This window comes from Carica papaya, chromosome 2 (assembly GCF_054855325.1).
Source record: "Carica papaya isolate Zhongbai chromosome 2, ASM5485532v1, whole genome shotgun sequence".
NCBI classification, from domain to species: Eukaryota; Viridiplantae; Streptophyta; class Magnoliopsida; order Brassicales; family Caricaceae; genus Carica; species Carica papaya.
The window spans coordinates 29314973-29341388 of record NC_142310.1 but is presented as its reverse complement, the minus strand read 5'-3'; the positions used below and the strand labels follow the sequence as shown (position 1 = coordinate 29341388).

The window sequence follows — 26416 nt, the reverse complement described above, 5'->3', positions numbered from 1 at the left end:
CATCAATTATAGGTTCAAGGAATAAATTATGTGGTTCAGACTTCTTAAATCTGAGCATAGACAAGTTCTTCTAGTTGGTATAAGCTGGGGTAGACTGTAGTTTCTTTCCATTTATCCTCACTTTTATTACTTTGATTATTACTTTGGGTGATAAGGTCGTGTAGTACACATTATATTAATAGTTAATTTGCCATTTCCTTCCTCCATTTTCCTTCCCCAACATCAATTGTAAGCATCATCCTCATTATACTCTATTTATCTGAATCAGTGGTAATCTTTTGTTTCCTTTGCAGTCATTTTAAACTTCCTGATGAATATGCACTTGTTCTTAGTAGTTTATAATCTTGAATCCATCTTTTTTCTGCAGGAAAAGAAATTTCTTTTGGAAAGAAATGGGCCTAATGTTGCTAGAATCTCAGTATTTGAGGTGTGTGATAAGCCAAACTAGCATTTTGTGCCTACACTAAATGTGTCGTTCCTGCTTATTGTTGTTCCTTTTTTTTATTTTTATTTTTCTAAGTATGGAGTCTATTTCAATTTAGAAGTAAATCATTTTGGTCCTAGGCAAATGCCACACAAATGCTGGAGGTTTCTTGGACCCCAGGGTTTCCACATGGTAGCCTTAAGGCTCATAGAAGATATGAGGCCTAAAGTTTAAGAAATAAATATTTAATAATGCAGAAGTCCTTTAGTATTGTACCACTGCTCATCTTGTTGCGCTAATCATGAATGTCTCTGTGTACTTGTTACATTAAATGTGTTAATTTTTTATTTTAAGTTGGACATATGAAATCTGAGCTCATTTACAATAGGCTCTTTCTCAGAATGACTTTTCATTTTATAGAGTCCATTATTCTCTATATAACGGGAGGACATGAACTTATAGAAATTTCCACGTGCTGCAGACTAATAAGCTGTCAAAGAACAATCTTGTGGGATATTGTGAGATTGATCTACTTGAATTTCTGACACAGGTAGATGCCTTATTTCACTTTCAGTATGGCCCCATTTACTCCATTTCATAACATGCAAAATGTGTCTCTCAGCACAAAAACAAAGGCCTAATTTTGTTTGAAAGGAATTTTATTTCTATGGATGCATTTTGGTTGTTAACTTGTTGGGATAATGAACCTGCAAAGATATCAAATGAAGTGTTTGTGTTTTCAGGTCCCTTGTTAGATGTGAGCACTTCGTACATCATTTCTATTGTTAAGTTGGTTTATATTTTGAACTCTTTAAACAAATGATCCATTTTGAACAATTTTGTTGCAATGTTAGCTTTGGGTACCTAGGTTCCTTTTACCTGATTTTCTGTTGGAGGAACACAAAAAAGACAGAATAGTATAAGCATGGCATGGTAACTGGTTAATAGTTGCCTGAATTGGTCATAATTGACCATCTCTGTGATCATATTCTCATAGTTGTCATTATATCATCGTAGCAGAATAATGAGGTTATCTTTGAATTTCTCACCCTGAAAGAGAAAAAATTTTCTATGTGACACAAATTTACCAGTCATTTTTGTTATGCTAAAGATCTTCACAACATTTTTAATGTTGATGTTGTTCATTATTGGTAAGCTTATAAGAGCATTCTAGATTAGGTAGCCATTGCCTGTGTTTCAGAGGATCAGAGGTGATGTGATCATTTCTTCCCTTTGCTGTGATTGCAGGAATCTGATTCTGACAGCGAATCGTTTGACCTGTTAGATCCATTGTCATCTGATATTGTTGGCAACATTTCTATTTCATGTTCTGTTGAGGTGTGCAAATGTAACAATTATTTGATTGACTACCGAGACTATGATAATTGCCTTTAGATTTCACCATAAACATTTGCAGGATCCAATTGAAACAGAGAAGAATTTCGCAAGACGTATTTTGTCAATTGTGGTATGTTGCTAAAAATAATGTTCCATTTTAATCCCTTAGAATCTTAAAGCCAGCCAATTTTCTTCTGAAGTTTTGCATGATCAAGAGTTTGAGAAAGAATATAATAGTTTTGAGGAGGAAAGAGCAGAAAGAATTAAAGAATCTTTGGTGGCTACTGTAACGTTATTGTTATAACTGTAGCATTACAGTCACTTTTTATTTCACAAAGTGAATGTAACATTACGGTAGCCACAACAATGAGTTTATTTGTTTATAATTGCTCTCCTTTTCCTAATTGCTGATATTCAACCATCATGACTTTGGTCCTCTAGAAATAATTCTGAGATATTACTACAAGGTTTTCATGTCCAGAAATAGGTAAAAGGTTATCTTGCCTACCATGAGTGCTAGGTGATTTCCTATATGATGCAAAATAAGCAGATTCTTTTTATAGGAAAGGAAATATTATTTAAGTGAATGGAGGACAAGACACCCCCACAAACACCTTCAAAGAGGCAAAAGCACACTGGACAAGTCAATATAAAATAGCATTCCAGTTTCTTCTTAACAAGGATAAGGAAATGTCCATAGAACAACCATGAGCCTGAGCCTGAGCCTAGGAAGAGACCAAAAAGGTTAATCTATCCCAAAGAAACTAAGGTGGAAAGTGGCAAACCTTGAAGGTCCTAGATTTCGCTCTAAACACAAAACATAAATCGTAGCAAAGATAGTGCCCCCTAAAAAATCCTTTTTTTTTTTCACCCCAACTTTTAACGAGGAACACAAAACCAAAAAAGACAAGCCTTCGGTGTGCAGTCCAAATCATCTTCATATGAAATTTCCCTATCTGAGCATAAACAATTCTGGTTATATTAATAGTTGAATGCATTTGTTTGAATTACTTCTAGAGTTTTCTATGTAATTGTTATTATGGGAATCCATGAGGGAGTATTGTAGGAATTCATGTTGGAGAGGAATCATTTCACAGTGAGGAGGGAGGATGGTAACAGCTGGGAGCAAGGGATAGTGCTGATACAGGAGAAGCAGAATCAACACAGTTCTGCAACTAGAATGGGTGTAAGGCAGGCTGTGTGGTTCTGTAATTGCCTCAGACCATATGTGGCAGAGGGTTTGCTTTACAATCCAATCTGCAGATTAGCAAAAGGGTATATGATGGCAGCCATCAATAAAAATGAATGCGGGAGATTCCTGGAAACAGATGAGTTCAGAGGCTCAGTGTTAGTCAACAGGGTCTGTGTTATTGAGGGCTTTCAATGAATAGGCAGACGAAGATGGCTGATGTGCTGTCTTCTGTGATTTCTCTGGAGCAGGGAAGAGAGATACCAAAAGATGTAGAGGGAAGAAAGGCGGCAGGGCTGCTAGTGCTTCCAAATAACAGAAACAGACACGGTGCTGAAGATGGCGAGCAACCCTGGTAGCGGCTGTGCACCGATCATGATGATAGGAACAGAAAGAGGACAAATTGGGTACAAGATTCAATTCTCAAATCGGCAACATTACACCACACAATCCACTTTGGCATTACAACATAGATACCTAGATTGGGGAGGATTTTGTGGAGATATTGAAGAAAATTCGGGAATTCCCATTACGAATAATGGTCCACTCTTCTGGGAAAGGACGGTTAGATGGGCAATAAACATAACTGATAAGGAGAATCCAAAAATGAGTTACTGAGAGAGGCTGTCCTTAATGAGTCAGTTTCGTCCCAGGGCAACTCATCTCCTGCTATTGGCCTACCAAAGCAATTACCTCTAGAAGGTTTCTACAACGATGGGAGGCCCATCATGTCAAAACTGAAACCCGATTCCACCAGGATCCATCCATCAAGCATTTGCTCTCAGCAGCCTCCTGAGGAAGTTTTGGTGACCACTAGAAAGAAGTACAAAGTAGATGAGTACTAAGGAAGTGCCACTACCAACAGAAGAGCAAGATTAAAATACATTATTGTTTGTGACAATATTCAATTGGACAAGATTGTCCTACAATCAGCAGAGACAAAAACTAAATATCAAAAAGGAAACCAGAACTTCTTCTAAATATGAAGCCCAAGTGGGAAGAAAATTGAAACTGGACAGAGAAACAGTTACTTAATTGAAGAATTGAGTTACCGGCCCAGATTAAGAGAGGATTAAGGCGACAAAGAAGATGAGGTTAGCAGCAACAACAACATGGAAGAAGATGATATGATGAGCCCTTAAATAGATGAAGATAGGAGTAGCTCTGAGAGGGTTAAGGAGGTGTGGGAAGGGCTAAAATTTACAGACAAATTATAGGAATAACCGCAGAGGAACAAATTGTGCAAGAGAAGCAGAAGATGAGTCCTTGTGCTAGCATCTAGCTTATAGTAGTAATGGACAAGGAGCCAAGTTAGAATTCCTACAGCAACACAATTCACCCTCCTGGTAAAATTTCCCTTTCTATAGCTGTTCCTAACCAATCAAAACCTTTGAAGGAAACAGGGACATGTGAGATACATACACATTCAAGCAGGGACATTCTACGAAAACCAAATTACAAGGAGGGTCTTGGAATCCATAATATGCCACTAGATATAAGGAAACCAAAGGAAAATACTGTTGCCATAAAGCCAATTAAGGTGCGTTGCAATCAGGAAACACCATCTGATTTCTTGAACAAATCGGGTTTTCAGGTAGTGGGGGAAAAGGGAGAGAAGGTACAGCTAGTTATGTCCCCAATGACCTACACTCATTGGAAGAAAACAGCAAAGAGAGGAATTAGGAATGTGGCTCAGAAAATTTATGTGCAATAAAAAGAAAAAAAAGGGAGATAAGGGTATGAGATGAGAGTAGTGTCTTGGAAGAAAAGTAGATATCTGGTGCTTTAAGGGGCATCTTGATCAGTTGGGATACAAGGGCAGCAACAAAAATAGACATGTTATAAGGCAACTATTCTTTGTCTGTCTGCTGAACATAAAAGGGAAAGGCTGTTGGTGGATTATCTGTATCTGCAGACCTACTAGACATAAAGAAAGGTTATCTTTTTGGGAGGAATTGTCATATTTTTCCAGTCTTTGTAATCCATTTTGGTTTATTGGTGGTAATTTTAACATATGTAAATTCCCTCAAGAAAAATTAGGCAGTCAGAGAGATTCCTCTATAGGTATTTTAACATCTAAGCAGTAATTTAACACCTTTTTAGATGAGTGTGGCCAAAGAGACCTACCCTTCAATAATGTTGAATACACATGCTCTACTAATAGATAGGAGTGGTTTAGTTCTGATCGGTTTTAGGTCTCTACTCAGTGGGAGGACACTTTCCCCTACATGGTCCAGGAAGTTCTCCCAGGAGCAGTTTGTGATCATTTCCTGATCCCACTTGAATCCCAATGGTAACTTGGGGGTCAACTCCTTTTAGGTTAGAAAATATGTGGTTGAAACATCCTAGGTTCAAGGAAGTGGTTAGATGAGGGTGAAAGGACGAGAACATGCTAAATTTGTGAAGGATAGTGAATCATGCACAAAATAAGAAACCTGAAGGATGATATTGAAAAGTGGAAGGAAGAAGTTTTTGGGAACATCTTCTCAAAGAATACAAGAATTTTAGAAGGATTGAGAGACCTGGATAAAAGGGAAGGAAAGGGTAACATCTTTTAGGATCAAGAGAGGGGACTAGTAGAAGTTAATAATGAAGTAAAAGCAATATTTGATTCAAGAAGAAAGATATTGAAGACAAAAGGCAAAATTGAAATGGATAAAAGATGGGAATGTTAATACTAGCCTTTTTTCATAGAATTGTAAATGGATAGAGAAGGAAGACTGTTATCAAGAAGCTTGAACTCGATAATGGCCAAATGGAGAGAAGAAGCGAGGTTATAGGTCAAGAGATCACAAGGTACCTCCAAAGGGTGTACTTTGAGGAAAATAACCACATGCCTTTTATGAACGAATCAAGGGCCCGACCCCTATCCCTTTGGAAAAAAGTCAAGAGTATGGAGAGCCTTTGTGGAGGATGAGATTAGGTGGGCAGTGTGAGATTTCGGTGATGATAGAGAGAAGAAATGTGGTTATAGGTCAAGGGATCACAAGGTACTCCTAGAAGGCGTACTATGAGGAAAATAACCACATGCCTTTTTTTGAAGGAATTGAGCGGGCTTCTGTCCTTTTGATGAGATTTGGATGACGACAGAGATAAAAAGTAGGGTTATTGGTCAAGAAATGTTATAAGGACATTTCAGTCGAAGAGGTACTCGCTGAAGGAGAGGGCAGGAGGGAGTGGCATGTGAAGGTACTGCAAAATCTTAGTGATTGGCAGATAAAAGAATATGAATCATTGCTAAGTGTTTTGTCTCCAGTTTCACTTAGTGGGGCTCAAGACCAACTTCTATGGACTCTCAGTTCCACAGGTCAATTCACTGTGGAGACTTTTATAGGTATTTGACCAAAAGAGACAAACAAAACTTCCCATTTAGACAAATATGGAGATCAAATGCACCTCCAAGAATAGCTTTTTTCGCTTGCAAAGCAACTCGTGGAAGTATCTTGATTATAGATAAGCTTATGAGACGAGGCAAGACTCTGGTGAACTGGCGTTGTCTATGTAAGAGAGCTGAGGAAACTTGTGATCATATTCGTCTTTGTTGTCCTATTGCATACAACTTATGGTTTATGGCTTTTGGGGTTCTGCATTGCAACTGAGTTATGATGGATACTGTCAAGGAAGTAATTTGGGTATGGAAGGGTATTACGAGTTGGAAGTAGTTTTTAGGATTCATTCCTTTGGCTATTTTTTAAGTTTTCTGGAAAGAATGGAATAACAGAGTTTTTAAGGTAGTGGAGAAGGGTATTGATAGAATTAGAGAGAGATAGTTCCAACCCGATAAAGTTTTGATAATAAAACAACATTTATATTCCATAAAGAATCTAAGTGAACTAATTTATATACTAACTGATATGTAAATTCTTTTTCTACATGAGTTTTGTATCCCCTTGTGCATGTAATTAGTGATACAATTTATACTTTTTATTTCAAAAACAAAAAACACTCATGTGTCCCACACGACTAATCTCCTGCTCAAGCCCAAAGGAAGGACAACCCTCCAAGTCCTTAAAGCTAAAATCCCGGACACTCCTAATCAGTAATCTATCCATTGACTCCCTCTTAGTTTCTTTGAGCATAACAATATCCAAAAACTCACCCTGTAAATCACCTCCTTGACCTTCTTTCTCTTCGAAAGCATTTCCCAAACCATTCACTTCCAACCATTTTTTTTGCATACAACTTTACCCCCTCTTCCTTTCCAATCTCTATAAGAGACCGTGGAAGGCAGTCTTTTAATTTTTTGTACATGAGTGGCACCACCTAGGTGCCTACACATCAATATATTTTCTATACTTTTATTAAAAAAAATGAAGAAATAATTACAAAATTTTTTTCTTGCATCAGTTAGCACTTATTATTGAAACTTTGACCCTTAATCTGTCCAGGATTATGATGGAGACGGGAAGCTTTCACTCTCTGAGTTTTCTGAGTTGATTAGTGCTTTTGGCAATCAAGCCGCAGCCAGCAAGGTTCATATTTTATTGGACCTTTTTTCATTTTTTAATTTATGTTTGTTTTATGTAGATTTCCAATATGCTTTTAAGAGTGAGTTTACTTTATTGTATCTAAGTTTGTTAGGGTACTTAGAGTTGGATTTGAGATTGAAATTTAAAAATTGATTTCCTAATGACTTTTTATTTAACACCCGAAGGTTTTGACTTCAACATCTTAAAGTTTTGTGGGGTAAGTATATTTATGCTCATATCTTTACTGACTTATTTATACAATGGACTTGAATTCAGGCCTCAAATTTGTAGAAATTTTTCTCTATTTATGTCTTTGATATCAAACTCAAATCCATTTATTTGGTACTCTTCTTGCTTTGAAACAACATATTAGATCTAAAAATCGTGATTTTTTATTCTATAGATTTTGTTATCTTAGCATTATGATTAAATTGTTCTTCTAGAGAGAGGAGCTTTTTAAAGCTGCTGACAAGAATGGGGATGGTGTTGTAAGCATGGATGAGTTGGCTGCACTTCTTGCTCTTCAACAGGAAAAGTAATGACCTTTCGGAGATAAAGTGTTTTTAATCAATGTCATGTTTAATATATGTTCTCCTGCTTTTCAATAGGAAAAGTAATTAACTTCAAAACTAAGGCGCTTCTTTCTTATGCAAAGCCTGTCTTCCTTGTAATGTTTATCTTATACTCTTCCTCACTATTTGGTTGATAGTTTATTTCTAGCAAAAGTTTTGATGCTAAATTACAAAAGTATGATCTCTAGGAAGAAGTTATAACTGCTTCCTCTGTTTTGGAACTGCCTTTGCATTTTTAAAATATAATAGAATATAATAAAAGTTACTAACTGTTTGCATATGGGACTTCAAGGTGAAAAAGACAATATAAATCAGTTACATACAATACTGCTAATGTCTGACAAAAAAGCTTGTAAAGTCCGTGTTATAGATCAAACTGCTTTAGAAGCTACAGAAGCTGTTGCATAAACTGATGTGTGGTGCAGATAAGCATGAATTTATCCATTTGTTATGTCAAGTTCATAGTGTTACTACTTTCTGAAATCTTAGACTTGCTTTATCATATTTTAGGAATGCAAGAGCAGGTCTTTAAGATAAGTAATTTCAGTTTAATTTTCACGTAAATTTAAGACGAGGGTGTGGGAGTGTATTATTTTCCATAGTTTCAAAAGTGAACAGAACACTTTGGAGAACCTGGATCTGTGCACTGAAAACATCATCTACTTCTAATTAAATTGGAATTGCACATTTTTTTTTGTTTGATAAAAAAGTAAGGTGTAAATCTGTTTGGTTATCTGCCATCTTTTTCTACTGGGCTTGGTTCCTTTCTTTTGTCATTGGATATTTGCTTGCATAGTCTTGTCTTGTAAGGAACATGCTAGTTCTCTTGACCTGAAACTGCAATTAGATGATAACTTCTTTCCCTGTTCTGTGGCAGACTCTCATCCTTTTCAGTTTTCTGCATTGTTATATTGCAGAGAGCCACTTATAAATTGTTGCCCTGTCTGTGGTGAGACTCTCGAAGTTTCAGATAAGCTGAACTCTATGATTCATTTAACCCTCTGTTTTGATGAGGGAACTGGTAATCAGGTCATGACAGGAGGGTTTTTGACTGATAAACAGGCATCATATGGGTGAGAATTTTGTCACTGTTGAACTTTTTAATTCTTTATTGGAATCTTGCCTCTTCACATTGTAATTGTTTGCAGGTGGATTTTCAAACTAAGTGAATGGGCTCATTTTTCATCATATGATGTTGGTCTGAACACTGGGTCGAGTGCTTCACATATTCTTGTAGGCTTTGTTTCTCGTCTTCATCTGCCAATTTTTATTTGTATTTGATGTCTCAAATTCTTACTTTGTTAAAATGGTGATGTGCAATTCACATGAAACATTTATTTGAATATCTTTCAGTGTGGTACTGCTATTGACTGTGACTAATAAATCTTTAATTACTTAGTGATTCAGGTTTAGAAATAGTTATGTCATACTAAATTCATAATCGCAAGTTTATAAACATTTATAGATTAATTTTCTTTAGTCTCTGGTCAGGTCGGAACAAGATTGGTTTATGGCTTTGCTTACAGACTTTTGCCCTAATAAATCAATTTGATACATTTCCAGTTGTTTTTAGCTGATTGGCATGCATTAATAGTGTTTATTAGAATATTTTATTATTTAATTAGTTGAGATTATGTAATTAGATTTCTATTCAAATAGTAATTTTCTTATCTGTAGGTTAAAAATTTTATAAATATCTCAAATGTAATAACGTAAAAGGTACGAAAAATAAAATTTTTATTTTTTCTTCAAAATCAATATGGTATTAAAGTCAAATAAAGTTATTTTAGAGTTTTAATTTCTGAATTATTTTTTAAACTCTAAAATAGTATAATAGGTTGAATTAGTACTCATCTATCAAGATCTAATCTCACCACCATCTTAAATAGAGTCGTACCCTCACCGCCAGCCTGCCCCCCAACTCAGGAGACCGTCTCTAGAGTGCGTGAGCCACACGCGCTGCTGCAACAGAAGTGTGTGAGCCACATGCGCTTTTTTGCAACAGAAGTGTGTGAGCCACGCACACCGCTGAAAATCTTCTCCTCCCGCTCGAATTGGCCTTCTGGTGTGCACAGGGGGAGCAACTTTACAGTTCCAGTGCATATTCTTCTTTGTCACGCAAACCCGACCGCACTGGGACAGATTCAGCGATCCCGCTCCTCTGCGTGCAAGCTGCTCTGACTAGCCTTCTCTGATCCTTTTTGTGGCTCTTCCGCGTGCATCTGCCTTTGGTTTCTTGATAACCGCATGGATCTGGCTCCTCCACGCGCATCCACTTCTAGTTTCGTGATACCAACGATTTCTTGTTGAATCGGTCTGTTTCTAATCATTGACTTTAGACTCGCAGCTTGTTCCCTTTTTGGCCAATCCTACTATTTCTAACTCCGTAGATACTGGTTAGAAGTTTTGTTTTATCCCTGTGAGATTAGCTATTGGGTGTTGTTCTTTTTCTTTTATTTGAAAACCATGGCAGTTGCAACAAATCTTTTTAGAACTTGGTATGCAAGTTGGGTATGTATAATATCTTTGCACCAACTTAAGAGAGGTGTTAAATAGAATATTTTATTATTTAATTAGTCGAGATGATGTAATTAAAATTTTATGAAATTAATAATCTCATGTAACTAGAATTCTACTAAAATAATAATTTTTTTATCTATAGAATAAGAATTTTATAAATACTTCGGTGTAATAACATAGAGAGTGTGAAAAAATAAAGTTTATATTATCAACAAATAGTCATATGACAGTTTATAGATCGAATAAAGTGTTAAACATAAATAACTCATTTTGTTTCAATTCTCATTCCATTCCTTGTTACTACTACTCTTAATCTTCGTAGTAATAAGAAGTAGGAATTAGAATCTTAACCCCCCCCCCCACCCCAACCCCAAAAAAAAAACTTCAAGATGGGGGTAGGAGTGAGCATGAGTTCTCACTTTTAAGGAATTCAAAATGGGGTTGGAAGTAAGCTCAAATTAAAAGTTACAATATAATTACATATAAGGACTAAGACGTGGAATTAACATTTGAACAACTTCTTTATGGGTGAAGACGCATGGACATGGTGCTTTTAAGGATTGTCTTTATCTATCTTGCCAAGGAATTGAGAAGTTATCATAAATTAAGCTCAACAATCTTTTCTTATTTTATTGTATTTCTTGTATTTGTTTCTCTTTTCCTAGAGGGGATACCTTGTCCTCATTTTTTTGTATCTCACTCCTTAATAATATTTTTCTTTTTTATATAAAAAAAAGAGTAGAAATAAATTGCGAAGGGTTTGTTGGCCGAGTGATATGACCATTTCTCTAGCAAGCATCCATTATATCTAGAGTTTGATCCCATTCCACATCTAGTATAATCTCTTTATCTTTATTGCGTGAGACTGGTTAACATTCCTTGTTTATGTCTATTTTCTGTTTTTTTTGTTTTTCTTTTTTTTAGTGAGAATATCTAGTGTCCTGCTACTACTTTGTGTTCTCCTCTAATCTTAAAAATATTTTCTGTAGATTTTTTGAAGAAAAAATAATAATTTTAGTTATCATCTTTTAGATTGTTACGCTTATGGTATTTATAGAATTTTTAACGTACTGATAAAAAAAAGTACTATTCTACTAGAATTTTAATTACATGAGATTATTAGTATAATAGAAATCTAAATACATCATCATAACTAATTGAATAATAAATTAATAAAATATGGTAGCCAACATCTTGTAAGTTGGTGTAAGGATATCACACCTGCCCAACTTGTAAACCAAGTTTTGAAGAGTCATCATGTAGTTTACCAATGTCAATCTTCTTCTTTGTTCGAAAATCCTGATTTTACTATATTTGATGCACCTATAGCTAATGAAGAGTTAAATTGAAACAAAATACGTTTCAGTATTTAAATTTGTTCGGTTGAAAAGACTCCATTTGTTAGTGTGTCAGGAATTTCACTTGTTTCAACTAAATTTTCTTGAGCTCTCGTAGGTCCACTTTTCCTTCTCTCACGATCTCTATTCGGTTTTTCGTACAACTTCAAGTAAATTTTCTTAGTGTGTTTTGGCTTACCACAATAGTCACACTTCTATAGATCTTTGAACTGGTCAGACTGAGCAACTAATCTAGTTTTCTCAACTGGTATTATATGAAGTATGACATTCTTTCTACTTTTTTCTTATTGAACATAAGAATATATTTATTGTAATGAGAGAAAATGATCCTTACCAAGCAGCTGGACCCGTATTTGATCATATTTAATATTCAGATTAGTTAAGAAATCATAAATCCGCTCTTTCTTTATCAGTTTCTGAAATTTGACTGCCTCTTCAGGGCAATCTGCTTGGAAATTTTGATAGTAATTTAGCTCATGTCATAGTCCATTGAGTTCAACAAAATATTGAAAAATAGTCATACCTCCTTACTCTGTGCCATGAACCTTATTTCAAAACTCATAAATTTAGACATCATTATCCACTTATGAGTATGTGAGAGATGCTACATTTTATATTATTTTACAGTATCGAGCAACAAATATGTTCGAACAATGTGGAGTTGTACAAATTAATGAGTCAAGACATTATCAAAGAGTTTTCAAAGTCTCATCTATTATATTCAACACTAGTAACATCTAATTTTTTCATATCACTTTGTAATCAGTATCAAAGGATGCTAAAAAAGTGCTGCAAACTGAAATCAGATTTGTTAGGTAGTATCTCAGCTTGTCTCAAAAACAGTTCAGAATTGGCTCAAAAACGGCTCAGGTTAGGCTCAAAAACGGCTTGGCTTGGCTTAAAAATGGCTCGAGCTTTGTGCAGGTGTGGACGGTGCAGCTCTGTTCAGGTGTAGATGGCGCAGCTCAACACCGCGGCTTCTTTTCCAGACAGATCTCTGAACGTGCGCGTGGCTTCTTCTTCTCGGGCCAGATTTGTGAACATGCGTGCACAGAGCTCCACAAGAGGACAGATCTCTGGATATGGTTTCTGCAGCTTGTGTGGCTTCTTCTCCGGACAGATCTCTGTATGTGCGTGCGCAGAGCAGGTTTCTTCTGCCGTGACGCAGAGCCATTCTTCACTGTCTGGTTGAACTGGGGACCGGATCTGGTTGCCACTGCAGGGACCAATCGATCTTCTCACCAAGCTGCCGCACAGATTTGGGCCTTCTTCCACGTGCAGGGATAGATCTTCTCTGTCAACTGCTGCCACAGATAGCCTGCTTCGTCTGATCTGGCCTGCTCAGCTTATTTTTGCTTGAATATACCATTCTATTTTTGCTATTTTAGAGTTTGAAAAAAAATCTTAAAATTAGAATTTTGAAATAGTTTTATTTTGTCTCTGATACTAAGTAGATTTTCTGAAAAAAATTGTTACACCTGAGGTATTTATAAAATTTTTAACATAATGATAAGAAAATTATTATTCTATTAGAATTTTAATTACATGAGATTATAATTTTAGTAGAATTATAAATATATTATCATAATTAATTAAATAATAAAATATAATAGTCAACATCTTTTTATTTGACAAAAAAGAATTATATTTTTTTCTATATAGAAAATCTCACTTTAGAGCCATCTTGCACTTGGAATCAAGTTAGGGGTTTTAAACAAAGGAAGTACTTTAGAGATGACTTTCTAAGGACTGTGGTGGGATATGGGACTACTTGTTGGGTTGACCCACAAGGTTCTGTCACTCCCATGAATACTTCTAATCACTCTGTGCCACAAAGAGTTTGATTTTTTTTGGAAAAGAGAGTAGAGTTAGAGATTTATGATTCCATAATCTGAGTTTTGGTTTAATGGTCATCCTCTATCTCAATTAATGAGGGTTTAGAGGACCTAATTGATATTTTGACTTACCTATAAAGTTCTCTTATTTGGTTTAACACATGCCTCATTTATATATATTATACTTTTTTATTTAAAAAAGTTGAGTTTGGAACAACTTAACGTAGACAGGAAATGACTCATCTCTCTTACCCCTTTGGCTACCATCTAGGTGATTTGAAAGGCCATGAATAACAGAGTGCCTGAGGGCATGATGTTATGACTCTATGCAAACGGTGGTTCGGGCTGGTCTACCGGTGCACGAAGAAGAGTCTAGAATACCATATTAGTTTTTTTTTGTTTTATGCCCCTGTTAGTACTTCTAATTCTAGGAATATGTAATAAAGCAGACGAACTGTTTTACTAAATGTAGGAAGTCAGATCGGTTGACGTAGTTTTTATTAGTTATTAGATGATTAATATTATCAAAGAAGTAACTGGTCTTTACTGGCCCTTGTATTCTTGTATGGTTGGGTGGGTCTGCAGCACAAAAAGAAGAGTCCAGAATATCTAGTTCTGGTGTTTTGGTTTTAAGCTCTGTTTGTTAGTATTTTTAATTCTAGAATTATGTAACAAAGCAGTTTGTCTGCTATCTGCCTAGAGCGGTTTTCCATGTAAAAGGTATAGGAAGTTAGGATAAGTTGAAGTAGTTTTTCTTTATTAAAAGACAGTTACTACTGTCAAAGAAGTAACTTGTTTTTTAGGAGCCCTTATTCTGTTTATATACCAGAACAGTGGATTGGCTAAGTAAGAAGAAATTTTCATTCAGTTTATATTTTTGTTAATGAGATCCAAGGGTTCTTTTTAATAGGCAGATTGGAACCCAATCTCGTTTAAGAAACAAAGATCCAGACAGTGAGGAAAATTTGTTTCTAAGTTGTCTCATGTACTCATATTAGAGAAAAAAAGTTTGAATGAGAAAAGTCAACTGATAAGCCAATCAATGTATGCAATGTTGACAGTGTTCAAGCCTTTATTCATTTATAATGTAATCAAGTTACAGTATTGCTTATTACTTTAGGTATTTGATCGGAAAACAAGGAGACTGGTGGAAGAATTAATTGATGGAAAGATTGTTTTGTCAATGAGAGCCATCTACCAGTCAAAAGTGGGGCTGCAGCTTATGGACAAAGGTATCTGCTTGCTTTATCAACTACATTTTCTTTTTAATTCAAGAAATTTGAAGCTGCAATGGGAGACAGTGAAGTTTGACCAAGGGTTTTGAGGGCTTACTTATTTGGTGTTTATAAGCAGTTTTAAGTATCTCTGCTTCAATATTCACATTTGGTAACATAAGAATCAGACGTTTATCATGTTCTTAAAAGTGATTTTATAAGAATAGAAAATAAGTAGCATAATCTAAACTTTTTAGGTTCTTATTTTTCATATATAATTAATTTACCCAATTACCTTCTTGATATCCTCTTAAAACTAATATAATATACATAACATAAAATAAGATAGAAGATTTGTAATATATATAGTATTTATTTTTTTATAGAAACAACCCTTTAGTTTCTTCCCCCTTCTTTTTGAGAGGTTAAGAAGGATGTTTTATTCTCTAATTGTTTTTTTCATTGATCCCTTTCTAATAAAGATTCTTTTCTAATAAAACATTACAATCAACACTTTCTTGAAATGATTAACTAATCTTTTAAAGAAGAATTTACCTGCTTTAAAGCACTCTATTAATTCACGTACATCTTTTTCACAATCCCAAATACCCTCCATCGTAGTTACCAAATAATGGGTCTTCCTTATATAGTTGTTTTTTTTTGTCTCATCCAAACTGTATCATATTTTTTATTGATTACTTCTCAAGTTGCATTGTTTTCTTTAGAGGCTGTGTTTCAATGTCTATTGCTACTTCATAAGCAGCTTTGGAAATGCTTTAGCATATGCATTTGGTAACATAAAAAGGGATAATTATTAGGTTCTTAAAAATGAGTTTAAAGAGGTAAAAAAACAAGCGCTATATTTTTTACTAGTTTGTTTCTTATTTTTCTTATCTAATCAATTTACTCAGTTACCTTCTTGATATCCTCTTAAAATTAATACCATATATAATAACATAAGTCATAAAGTATTTAGAGTAGATGATATATTTTAATGATTTTTTACAATAATTAATTTTTTTACAATCAGTACTTTATTCAGACATGTAACTGCTTATTTGTTAAATAAGAATTTACTTATTTTAAGTAACTTAAAAAAATACATATATATTTTGCTTTAAGTGCATTTTCAGCAATCCCAGATACTTTCTTAGTTATCTTACAACTTCGAACATATTTAGCGACGCTTATTTGGACTCTTCATTTTGTGGTGTCTTATCTCCATCTGATTTACCTTTCAGAAAACCTCTAAATGAAAGGCTATTCCATTTTTCAAAATCATTTGTGCTGTTAATAATTGCTGATTTATCCTCTGCATTAATCAAGACACATATTACTATCTTATTTCAACAATTTGTATGAGTCCCCCTCTTTGGGGTGCATAATTTATCATTATAAATGATTTTTTCTGTTTTCTTTTTTCATAGAAGTGCTTTTTATATTTAGCCTCGCAATTGAGGATATTTTTATGCCTGATTGCACTCAGTATCTTAAAAAATCAATGTAATATTCATATCATTAGTTTCAAATATATATATTTTTTGAAATAAATCATTAGTTCAAATATATTTACAGTCTCTGCCACAAATATCATCTACAATTTAAAATCTGGTGGCTTTTTGGACGCAGGGGCAAAAGAAATATTGCAGAATGTCTCTGAAAGGCAGGGAAGAAAAATGAATTCAGTTGAATCGGCCAAAGATATACCAAAGTTTGTTGAGTTTTTCAAGGTATGAATAGTTCTCTCTGCATATTTGGTGTTGAAATTCTACCACGAATTTGATATGTTTGTTCTTCATGACATATTTTAAGCCTTAACTGAATAAAAATTTCCTGAAGTAGTTGCAGAACTTTTGTATCTTACTGCTAGTTTGACTTTATGTTCTTTTTTGGGCTTACACCTACAAAAATCATCTAAATCCTGAAATTTATGTAAAGTAGGGGTTTTTTTTTTTTAATTTTTGTTTCAGGACCAAATCAATGTGGCTGAAGTCAAGTATCCTTTGGAATATTTTAAGGTAAGTTGAATCTCTGAAAAGGATTTAGGTTCCTATTTAATTTCTTAGCTGGATTCTCTATAAGTTTGTTTCTAGGCAATTGGGCTTTTAACCTTTTCCTCAACTTTGGGGAGGGTTTGGACTTTTATGGAGTAGCTGTGAAATTAAATTCATCTAACTAAGGAAAAAGGAAAAATGAAGGGAATAAAAATATATGTATATGTTTCTTGGTGCTTGCAGAATATATTATCATGGTCTTTTGTTTGTCCATCATTTTAGAAGTTCATTGTTACGGTCTTCTTTCTCTCCCTTTCTAAAAAAGGAAATGAAAGGCTTTCCTAGAGGTGGCAAAGACTTGAGCAATATAAATTCTTTATTTGGTATTGATATGAGCTTTTGGCACATAGTATATATATTAGTGGTCTGTGTCCATTCCTGGACTTGTCTAGTCACGATACAAACAACTGAACTGAAAGATAAGGTAAGTGAAAATACTTATTTGATAGTACTTTGATGTCTATGACTACCATATTGCTATTTTTTGTTAATTCTCAGTTATAATCAGTCTGATAAGTTTATTGGTTACAATCAAGATATAAACTTGCATGTCGAATAAATATCATTCCATGTTTAGTAAGTTTGTACTCAATGGTTCTTAATAACATTAAGATCTAATCGTTGTACTTACAGACATTTAATGAATTCTTCATAAGAGAGTTGAAGCCTGGTGCAAGATCAATTGCCTGCATGGATTATGATGACGTTGCTATATGTGCTGCTGACAGCCGTCTAATGGCATTTAAATCAGTTGATGAAAGTGCACGATTTTGGATCAAGGTATGATATGCTTTGAAATGCAGAGAGGATGTCTTATTCTCCTTTCATTGTATTTTTCTCAATAATACCTCTTTTATTGAAGATTTTTAGAGAAAAATATTTTATTTTTTATATTTTATGTTTACGCTTTGGAAATATCTATAAAGTAGTTATTTTTATTTTAATAGAATTCTTATTACAAGATATAACTTTACTATTAGAATTTTAACTAATAAAATATCCTATTTAATATAATATTCTACTTAGCATGGAATTCTTATCAACACTTACCCTTCAAATTGGCGCAAAGATATCACACATGTCCAACTTGCAAATTATGTTCTGAAGAGATTTATTGCATAGTCCTTTAGTAAAAATATCAGTCACTTGATCACCAGAAAATACATAATATAAGCATAGAGAGCTACCAACCACCTTCTCTTTTATGAAATGTCGATCAATCTCAATGTATTTTGCCCTGTCATGTTGAACTAGATTTTGAGTAATGTTAATGATTGTTTTATTGTCACAAAACCCGGATAGTCTCCTCTTTAAGAAGTTTTAAATCCCTAATTAACTTTTGCAACTATAGTAATTCACATACTATTTGAACCATTACTCTATATTCTGTCTTAGCACTAGAGAGGATAACTACACTTTGCTTCTTATTTTTCCATGTGACCAAGTTCACTCCTACAAGTGTGCAGTAACTTATAGTTAATCTTGTATCGTTTAGACGTTCGGCCCAATCAATATATGTAAATACTTTTATTTTAAGGTGATCATGCTTAGAAAAGAGCATATTTTTTCCTAGTGCAGACTTCAGGTATTGTAATATGCGGAAGATAACATGTAAATGAGTCTCATGAAAATCATGTATGTATTGACTCACCAGACTAACTGCATATGCTATATCAGGTCTGGTATGTGAGAGATAAATGAGTCGTCCAACTAGTCTCTAATATCTTACTAAGTCAACTGATGTACTAGTCTCTTCTAATAAGTTTAGGATATATTTTCTTTGAGAAATGAAAATCTCTTTATTGGGCCTGACAACTTCAATTCCCAAGAAATATTGTAATTTTTCTAAATATTTTATTTCAAACTCTTGAGTAAAAAGTTCCTTTAATTGAGTTATCTCCTTTTTATCATCTCCAGTCACTACAATATCATCTATATAAATAATGAGAAGAGTGACTTTATCTTCACGAAGTTTGATAAACAGGATATGATAAACATTACTTTGTTGATATTCAAAAGAGATCATAACTATTTTAAACCGTTCAAACCATACTCTTGGAGACTGCTTCAATCCATATAATGCATTTTTTAATTTATAAACTTTTCTTTGGTCTTCCCATCTTCAAATTCAGATGAAATTTCATGTATACATCTTCCTTTAAGTCTCCATGAAGGCATGCATTTTTTACATCAACTGTTGTAAATCTTAATCAAGGTTAGTTACGCAAAACAAAAATATTCTAATTATGTTCATCTTCGCAACAGGTGTAAAGGCCTCCTGATAGTCGATTCTATAGGTTTGAGTAAATCCTTTAGCCACCAATCTAGATTTGTACCTTTCAATCAATCCGTTTGTTTTGTGGTTTATGGTAAATACCCATTTGCAACCAATTATCTTCATTCCTTATGGAGGTGAAAGAAGTTTGCATGTTTTATTTTTTATCAATACTCTAATTTCTTCAATCATGATTTTCTTCCACTTGGGATCTCTTAGAGTTTTTTTCCAATTCTGTGAAATAAACACAAAAGAAACAGATAAGACAAACTCTCTATAGGAAAGAGATAGAAAATCATAAGAAACAAAGTTAGATATAGGGTGCTTAGTACAAGTTCTCGTTTTCTTTCTAATAGCAAAAAGATTACTCACTAGTATCTTCTGGTGGTAGAGAAGATTCTTGACTTGGGACAAGCGACATGATGGCTTTTTCTGACTTACTTATTCCTGAATACCTTTTTAATTCTAGTTTATCCAGATGTCTAACATTATCTTCTAGAGTAAGACCTTCTACAATAAAGCTCTTCTCCTGAATATGACTCTCAATGGTTACCCAATTAGGTTCATTTCTTTGAGTTGAAGTAAGATTCGTTTTCCCTAAATATTACATCCATAGTTGTATAGTATTTTCTATACGGTGGATGATAACACTTTTACTATTTTTGGATAGAAAAATATCCAACAAATACACATTTGAGAGTTTTATGTTATACCTTACTCACATTTCTAGTATGAACAAAGGACACACATTCAAACACTTTTGGGGGAATAATGTAAAAATTTTTTTCTTACTAAACCTCTATAGAACTTTTAAAATTTAGAACTCGTAAAGGTATTCTATTGATAAGATAGACAACTGAGAGAAATGTATCTTCACAGTAACTCTTCGGTAGATTCATTGTGAGCATTAGTGATCAAGTTACCTGCAATATATGTCTATTTTTTCTTTTAACGAGCCCATTTTATCACTAGTGTAGGTACAATTTATCTGATGAATTATCCCATTTGACTCCAAGTAGGCATAGAACTCACAATGCATATATTCTGTACCATTATTAATTTTCAGAATTTTAACTTTAGCACCAAATTTTGTACATATTATTTTATGAAATGATTGAAAACACGAAAGTATATCACATCCTGCCTTTAACAGATAAATTCATGTTGATATAGTATAATAGTTAATAAAAGTAATAAAATATCTATGACCAGAAAGAGAAGTATTCTGAGTAGATTCCCACACATCAGAGTGAATAGTTATAAAAAGATTAGTACTTCTATTATTACTTAAATGATAAGAATTTCTCTTATGTTTAAGAAGTTCACATGCATCACAAAACAAATACTTCATAAAAGTTCTTTTAAATAAATTAGGATATAATTTTTCTAAAACAAAAAAAAAGAAGAATGTCTCAATCGTCAGTGCCATTGTAATATCTCCAGATTGACTTCTTTATTTCCAATGGTGGCTTGATTCCCAATTAAATTCTGGTGTTTATCCAAGACATAAACTATCTTACAGTCTATCAGTGTCAATGCTCTTTTCAGTTTGAAGATCTTGAAAGATGCAATGATTATAAAAAAATTCAATTTTACAGTTGAGATATCTAGTTATAGCACTAATAAATAAAAGATTGTCAGAAAAAGTAGGTACATGTAAAACTGAAAACAGTGTAATAGCAGGAGTACAGTTAATGGAACCTATTCCAGACATGAAAGTGTATGACCCATCTGTGATACGGACATTTTGATTAAATATTTAATAGCAGAAAATCATTATGGAATTTCTAGATGCTGGTGTCCAATGGCTTATTAAATGTGGACGATGATTTATGGGTTGTTAGGGATTGATTGGGTTATTACCGGTTTGGTGAGGGATGAGATTTGGGCTTTGGAAGCTCTTTGTAAAAAAAGAAAATTTATAAAACTAATACCTATTACTATTATGTGGGTGATTTGGAAAGAAAAAAATAATAGGGCATTTGAGGATATTGAGAATGAGATTTACAAGATCACTGATAGGTGGTTTCATTTTTTTGGGTTCTTAATGTTGGGACATAATATTTAAGGGTGGAGGATTTTGGGAATATTATAGATATGTTAACTAAGTTGTAAATTTGTATATGAGTGGTACCCTCTCAGTATCTTTGTGAATAATACTTTTCATACTTTTTATGTTAGAAAAAAACTCATTGAGTTGATTACACATAAACATTTGCACTAGTGGTAAAACTAAACTCCTTCCTAGTTTTTCGATCTTTTGCAGTCAATCTAGATTGGTCATTTCAACAGTTGGATATTAAGAATGTATTTGCAATGGAAACTTAGAAAAAGAGGTGTGTATGACAATGCCACTTGAGTTTTGTATAGGAACAGATTAGGTATGCAAACTGCAAAAATCTCTATATGAACTCAAACAATCGCTAAAGCATGATTTAACAAGTTCCGTAAGGTAACAATAGCATAAGGATATCGACAAGGGTAATCTTATCACATTATTTTCTTCCATTAGTTCAAAAATGGGAGGAAAAAAAAATCCTAATATTTATGTAGATGTCATAATTCTGATAGAAGAAAGAGAGATTAAAGAAAAGTTTGGGTACTGAATTTGAAGTCAAAAACCTAGGACTAATACGAGATTTCTTAGGGGTTGAGATTACCAGATTAAAGAAAAGGATAAGCATTTCTTAACGAAAATATGTATATGACCTCTTGACTAAAATCGGTATGTTGGGATGCAAATCGAGTGATACACGGATTGACGTAGGGAAGAAGATGGAAGATTGACGTAGGGAAGAGATTAGTTGGCAAACCAATCTACTTATCACATACTTGACCATGTATTACTTTCGCAGCTAATGTGGTTGGTCAAAACATGCATTCGCTAATAGAAACTCACTTAGATGTTGTATACAAGATTTTTAGGTATCTCAAAGGCTTTATAGGAATATGTTTATTCTTTAAGAATAGTGAAATTAGAGGAATTGAAGTGTTTGCAGATGTGGATTGGGCATGATCACAAAAGATAAAAGGTTTACTACTGGATATTGCACATTTTTTGGAGGAATTTGGTCGCATGGAGGAGTAAGAAACAAAATGTGGTTACAACAAGTAGTGCTAAAGTAGAATTTAGAGCAATGGCACAGGGAATTTAAGGACTATGGCTAAAAAAATTTTTGGAGGAGTTACAAGTAGAAGCTAAATTGCTGATAAAGCTCTATTGTGGCAACAAAACGATTATTAGTATCTCGCTTAATCCTGTACAATATGATAGAATCAGAAATGTGGAAGTAGATCGACATTTCATTAAGAAAAAGGTAGAATAAGGTATTACCTACCAAGGAGCAAATTGCAAACGTCCTTACCAAAGTTCTTCCTTGAGAAAGTTGTGGTAGTCTTCTTTGCAAGTTGGATAAACCGATATCTACAATCCAACTCGAGGGGGAGTGAAAATTCTCATATGTCAAGTGCTTATGATTCACATTTAATAATAGAAAATTACTAAGGAAATCCAAGATGCTATAAGATTGAGATTGACATTTAATGGCAGAAAATCAGTTATTGATTTTGCTGATTAATTAGGTGTATATTTTGTAATTAATTAGGTGTAGCTACTTGGTTTATTTTCCATTTTTAGTAAACTCTTGTACCATAAAATGAGGGAGAGTTGTAAAAATCTGCAATTACAGAAAAATTGGAGATTTCAATTCTGTTTTCAGTATGATATATATATATATATATATATATATATATTGAGATAAACTGTTACTAGGTGTAGTTTGAATATTCTTGATGAGGGGTGCCAGTAGTTTGGTTCATACTGAAAAACCAGACCAAACTAATAAAATGGTTCAAATTAAGCAAAACAATGTATAAACCTTGTCCCAATCATTGTACACTAAAGGATCATCCTGGTATTGGAGTAAAAATTTTTAAGTGTTATATTCTGTTGTAATACCATACTTTGATTTTGTCATTTTTGGCTGAGGTTTCCTTCCTATTCATCCCTTCCAATAAAGCAAAATACTCTTCTTGCACTGGCATTGGATAGGTCTGCATTTGATGAAAGCACATCTCAAACAATATTTTCTCATCTCAATAGATATCAGCTTTACCGTCTTTCGGATGCTCACTATGTTTCAACATCCACTTTAGCACTAGCATCTTTGTGATATTGATTTTCAATATGTTGCTTCTCTATCTCCAAAATTCAGTTCACGGTCCAGTTGGATGGCATCCTTTTTATGCTTCTTGAGTAACATTTGCTCTAAAAATAAAAATATTAATAAATTCTTTGGCATACTCTTCCCACTGTTCCTCTGTGATTGAAATTAGTTGCTGAAATGATCATTGTTTTTGTTTTTATGCTTTGATTGAAAAGAATGTGGTAATCTTGGATTTTTATTTTAAAGAGAAAAGGTAATCTCGGGCCAATGTGTATACATTTTTCTCTAACCCTCTTCTATTATTTTATCCTGTTGCATTTCTTTATAAAAGATTGTTGAAATATTCTGAAGAGATACAAGTCGAACAGCACTCTATTTGGCAAGTACTAAGTGCACATGTGGAAAAATCTGTGAATGTCTTTACTGCTTCAGTATTTTGTGAATTAGAAGTAAAAGATAAGAATATGAACATAAGACCATTCCTTACTGAACTCTTAGAATAATCTTAAGAATAAAGGTATAGAATATTTGAGTGACAGCTTCTTTTACCATTTTGCATTGTTCAGTATGTTGTATATGTTATAGATTTTTTGCAATAATAAAAAATTATTATTTGCAATTTATAGGGGCGAAAGTTTTCAATTCTAGGCCTTTTGGGAGAAGAAACATGTTATAATGCCTTTATTGATGGAACTGTGGTGATTTTCAGATTGGCACCACAGGTATTGGTTTGCTTTACTGTCTTGTAGATGTATAGTCTATACATACAAGCACTCAAACACACACACACTCATATATATATATATATATAATTTAATTGTGGTGCTTTTGATTAAATATATCTTTGGCTTTTCCAGGATTATCATCGTTTTCATGTTCCAGTTTCTGGAATAATTGAGAGATTTGTAAATATTCCTGGATGCTTATATACGGTGGGGGGATTAGTTGTTGTGTGAATTTCACCACTAGAATTGATTTCTGACCTGGTCTTTTACAAAATTTGCCTTATTTTTGCTTTATTTCATAGGTTAATCCTATTGCTGTCAATAGCAAATATTGTAATGTTTTCACAGAGAACAAGCGAATTGCAACAATTATTTCTACGAGAGAATTTGGAAAGGTTTGTTGGAATCCTACTGACATATTAACTTGATAACTTTCTATAACATTTTACATGGTTGAGGCTTATTGCTATGCAGACCAGGAAGCATTTACATATGGATTTCACGTTTAAATATCTTGTTTTAAGTTCTTAGAAGTAGCCAAGATACTATCATTTCAAAGGATGTATTTTTCCCTGACATGGTTGTTAAATTTTAACTAATAGCCCTGAGCCCCAGAAAACCATGCTGTCCCTGAACTATTGTATGTTTTGGTTATTGAAGCACATGTCTCGTTATATAGTTTAAAGTTTTTAAAGTCTTGAGGACCTGATAGGTATTTTTAACTATTTAAAGTTTTGTATTTAAAGTTTTCTGTAGTATGGATGGCACTCTGCTTAGTTCATACATTTACTTCTGAAAAAAAAAAACATCATATTTGCTGTGTATCATCACTAATTTAACTATTTTAGATCATAAGAGTACAAAATGAACTATTAGTTAGCTTTTCACTAAAAGGATAATATGCTAAGGTTTTCAGCCAGTGGCAGTGATAATTATTGGTTTTGGTGCGTAATACTGACATCAGAAAAACTAAGCTCATCACTTCTATGTCTTTGGATGGCTTTCAATGACCTATATAATCTATTGCTTATAACCTCATGATTTCTATCTCTTTGGATAGCTGTTGAACTATATAACCTATGTCCTATGTTTAGCTTTTTTAATTTTCTCTATATTTCTTTGACAATTTATTGCATGTAACAAAGGGAATATGTGTTTTGTAACTTTTGCAACCACAAAATATGAGAGTTTTCTTAACATTTTTGTTCCAGGTGGCATTTGTGGCAATTGGAGCAACTATGGTTGGTAGTATTACCTTCTTAAGAAATGAGGGTGACCATGTGAGAAAGGGCGATGAGGTTAGCATTTTGCAAATCCATCTCGTTTTATGTTTATGCATATGTTAATTGTCCTATCTTGTCTTTGATTTGTATCTTCATCTTCATATCTACAGTTCGGGTATTTCTCGTTTGGTGGGAGCACAGTGATTTGCATCTTTGAAAAGGTTGGTATCAGCTATTCAAATGCGTTGGGAAGGAGAAGTATTATATTTTTCCCTTTTTTTATTCTATCTTTAGCTCATTGAACGGGTGTATAGTCAAAGCCACAGGAGGGAATAAATCCCAATGAGGACCAAAAGGCTTGAACCGCTCTTCTCCGGGTAAAGGAAGCAGGGGGATTCTCTGGCTCAATGGCCAGTAGTCAGCACCTTGTTTCTACAAACATGAATTGAGGCTTTTTCCTGATTTACTTCTTGCTGCCAATGCATATATTAAGTCTCATTTTATTGATGAATCAGCCTCTTCCTTGAGGTTGTTATATTTGAATAGATTTGATAGGTCTTATATGCACATGGCTTGAATTATCGTAGAACAAACTTAATGGTAATTAGGCATTCAGTTCCAGTGGGTAACCAGTATCTTATTCCACTTTTGAGTGTAAATTGGGAACTCCCTTTCGGTGTTATGCAGGACGCTATCCAGATTGATGAGGATCTCCTGGCTAATAGTGCCAGATCGTTGGAAACTTTGGTTTGTGTTGGGATGAGTTTGGGTGTCTCAACAAGGAAGCAAGCTGAACAAGTATCGTTGAACTTGGAAAATTGTGTTTTAGGAGCCTGATGAGCCTGTATCATGTGCGAGGTAGTGTATTTGGTAAATTACTGCACATTTGGTCCCCTGCTTTTGGCCCAGCCATTTGTTTAGAAATTTATACTATCAAAAGATAGAGTATTCCAATTAGCACCTATTCCGTATCAAATAACACATTTTATAAGGAATGCATTTGTAAATAATTTCTTCAATTTGAACTAAATTATGAATTTCAAAAATAACTTGT

General features: G+C 33.8%; 1 protein-coding gene across 2 annotated transcripts in view; it reads left to right on the top strand.

The window, feature by feature from the left end:
- LOC110816225 (phosphatidylserine decarboxylase proenzyme 3-like) overlaps positions 1-26416 on the top strand; it is a 31567-nt gene that overhangs the window by 1718 nt on the left and 3433 nt on the right. Inside the window, exons 4-21 of one of the 2 annotated variants that reach the window (XM_088213945.1) lie at positions 368-427; positions 906-974; positions 1673-1762; positions 1842-1892; positions 7340-7423; positions 7864-7955; positions 8910-9065; positions 9141-9225; positions 14826-14937; positions 16549-16649; positions 16890-16937; positions 17607-17753; positions 24041-24136; positions 24272-24346; positions 24442-24534; positions 25351-25437; positions 25533-25583; positions 26050-26086. In XM_088213945.1, coding sequence (XP_088070071.1) covers positions 368-427; positions 906-974; positions 1673-1762; positions 1842-1892; positions 7340-7423; positions 7864-7955; positions 8910-9065; positions 9141-9225; positions 14826-14937; positions 16549-16649; positions 16890-16937; positions 17607-17753; positions 24041-24136; positions 24272-24346; positions 24442-24534; positions 25351-25437; positions 25533-25583; positions 26050-26086 — 1534 coding nt within the window. Of the gene's footprint in view, positions 1-367; positions 428-905; positions 975-1672; positions 1763-1841; positions 1893-7339; positions 7424-7863; positions 7956-8909; positions 9066-9140; positions 9226-14825; positions 14938-16548; positions 16650-16889; positions 16938-17606; positions 17754-24040; positions 24137-24271; positions 24347-24441; positions 24535-25350; positions 25438-25532; positions 25584-26049; positions 26221-26416 lie in introns of both variants that reach the window. The other variant, XM_088213944.1, reaches the window with a different exon arrangement.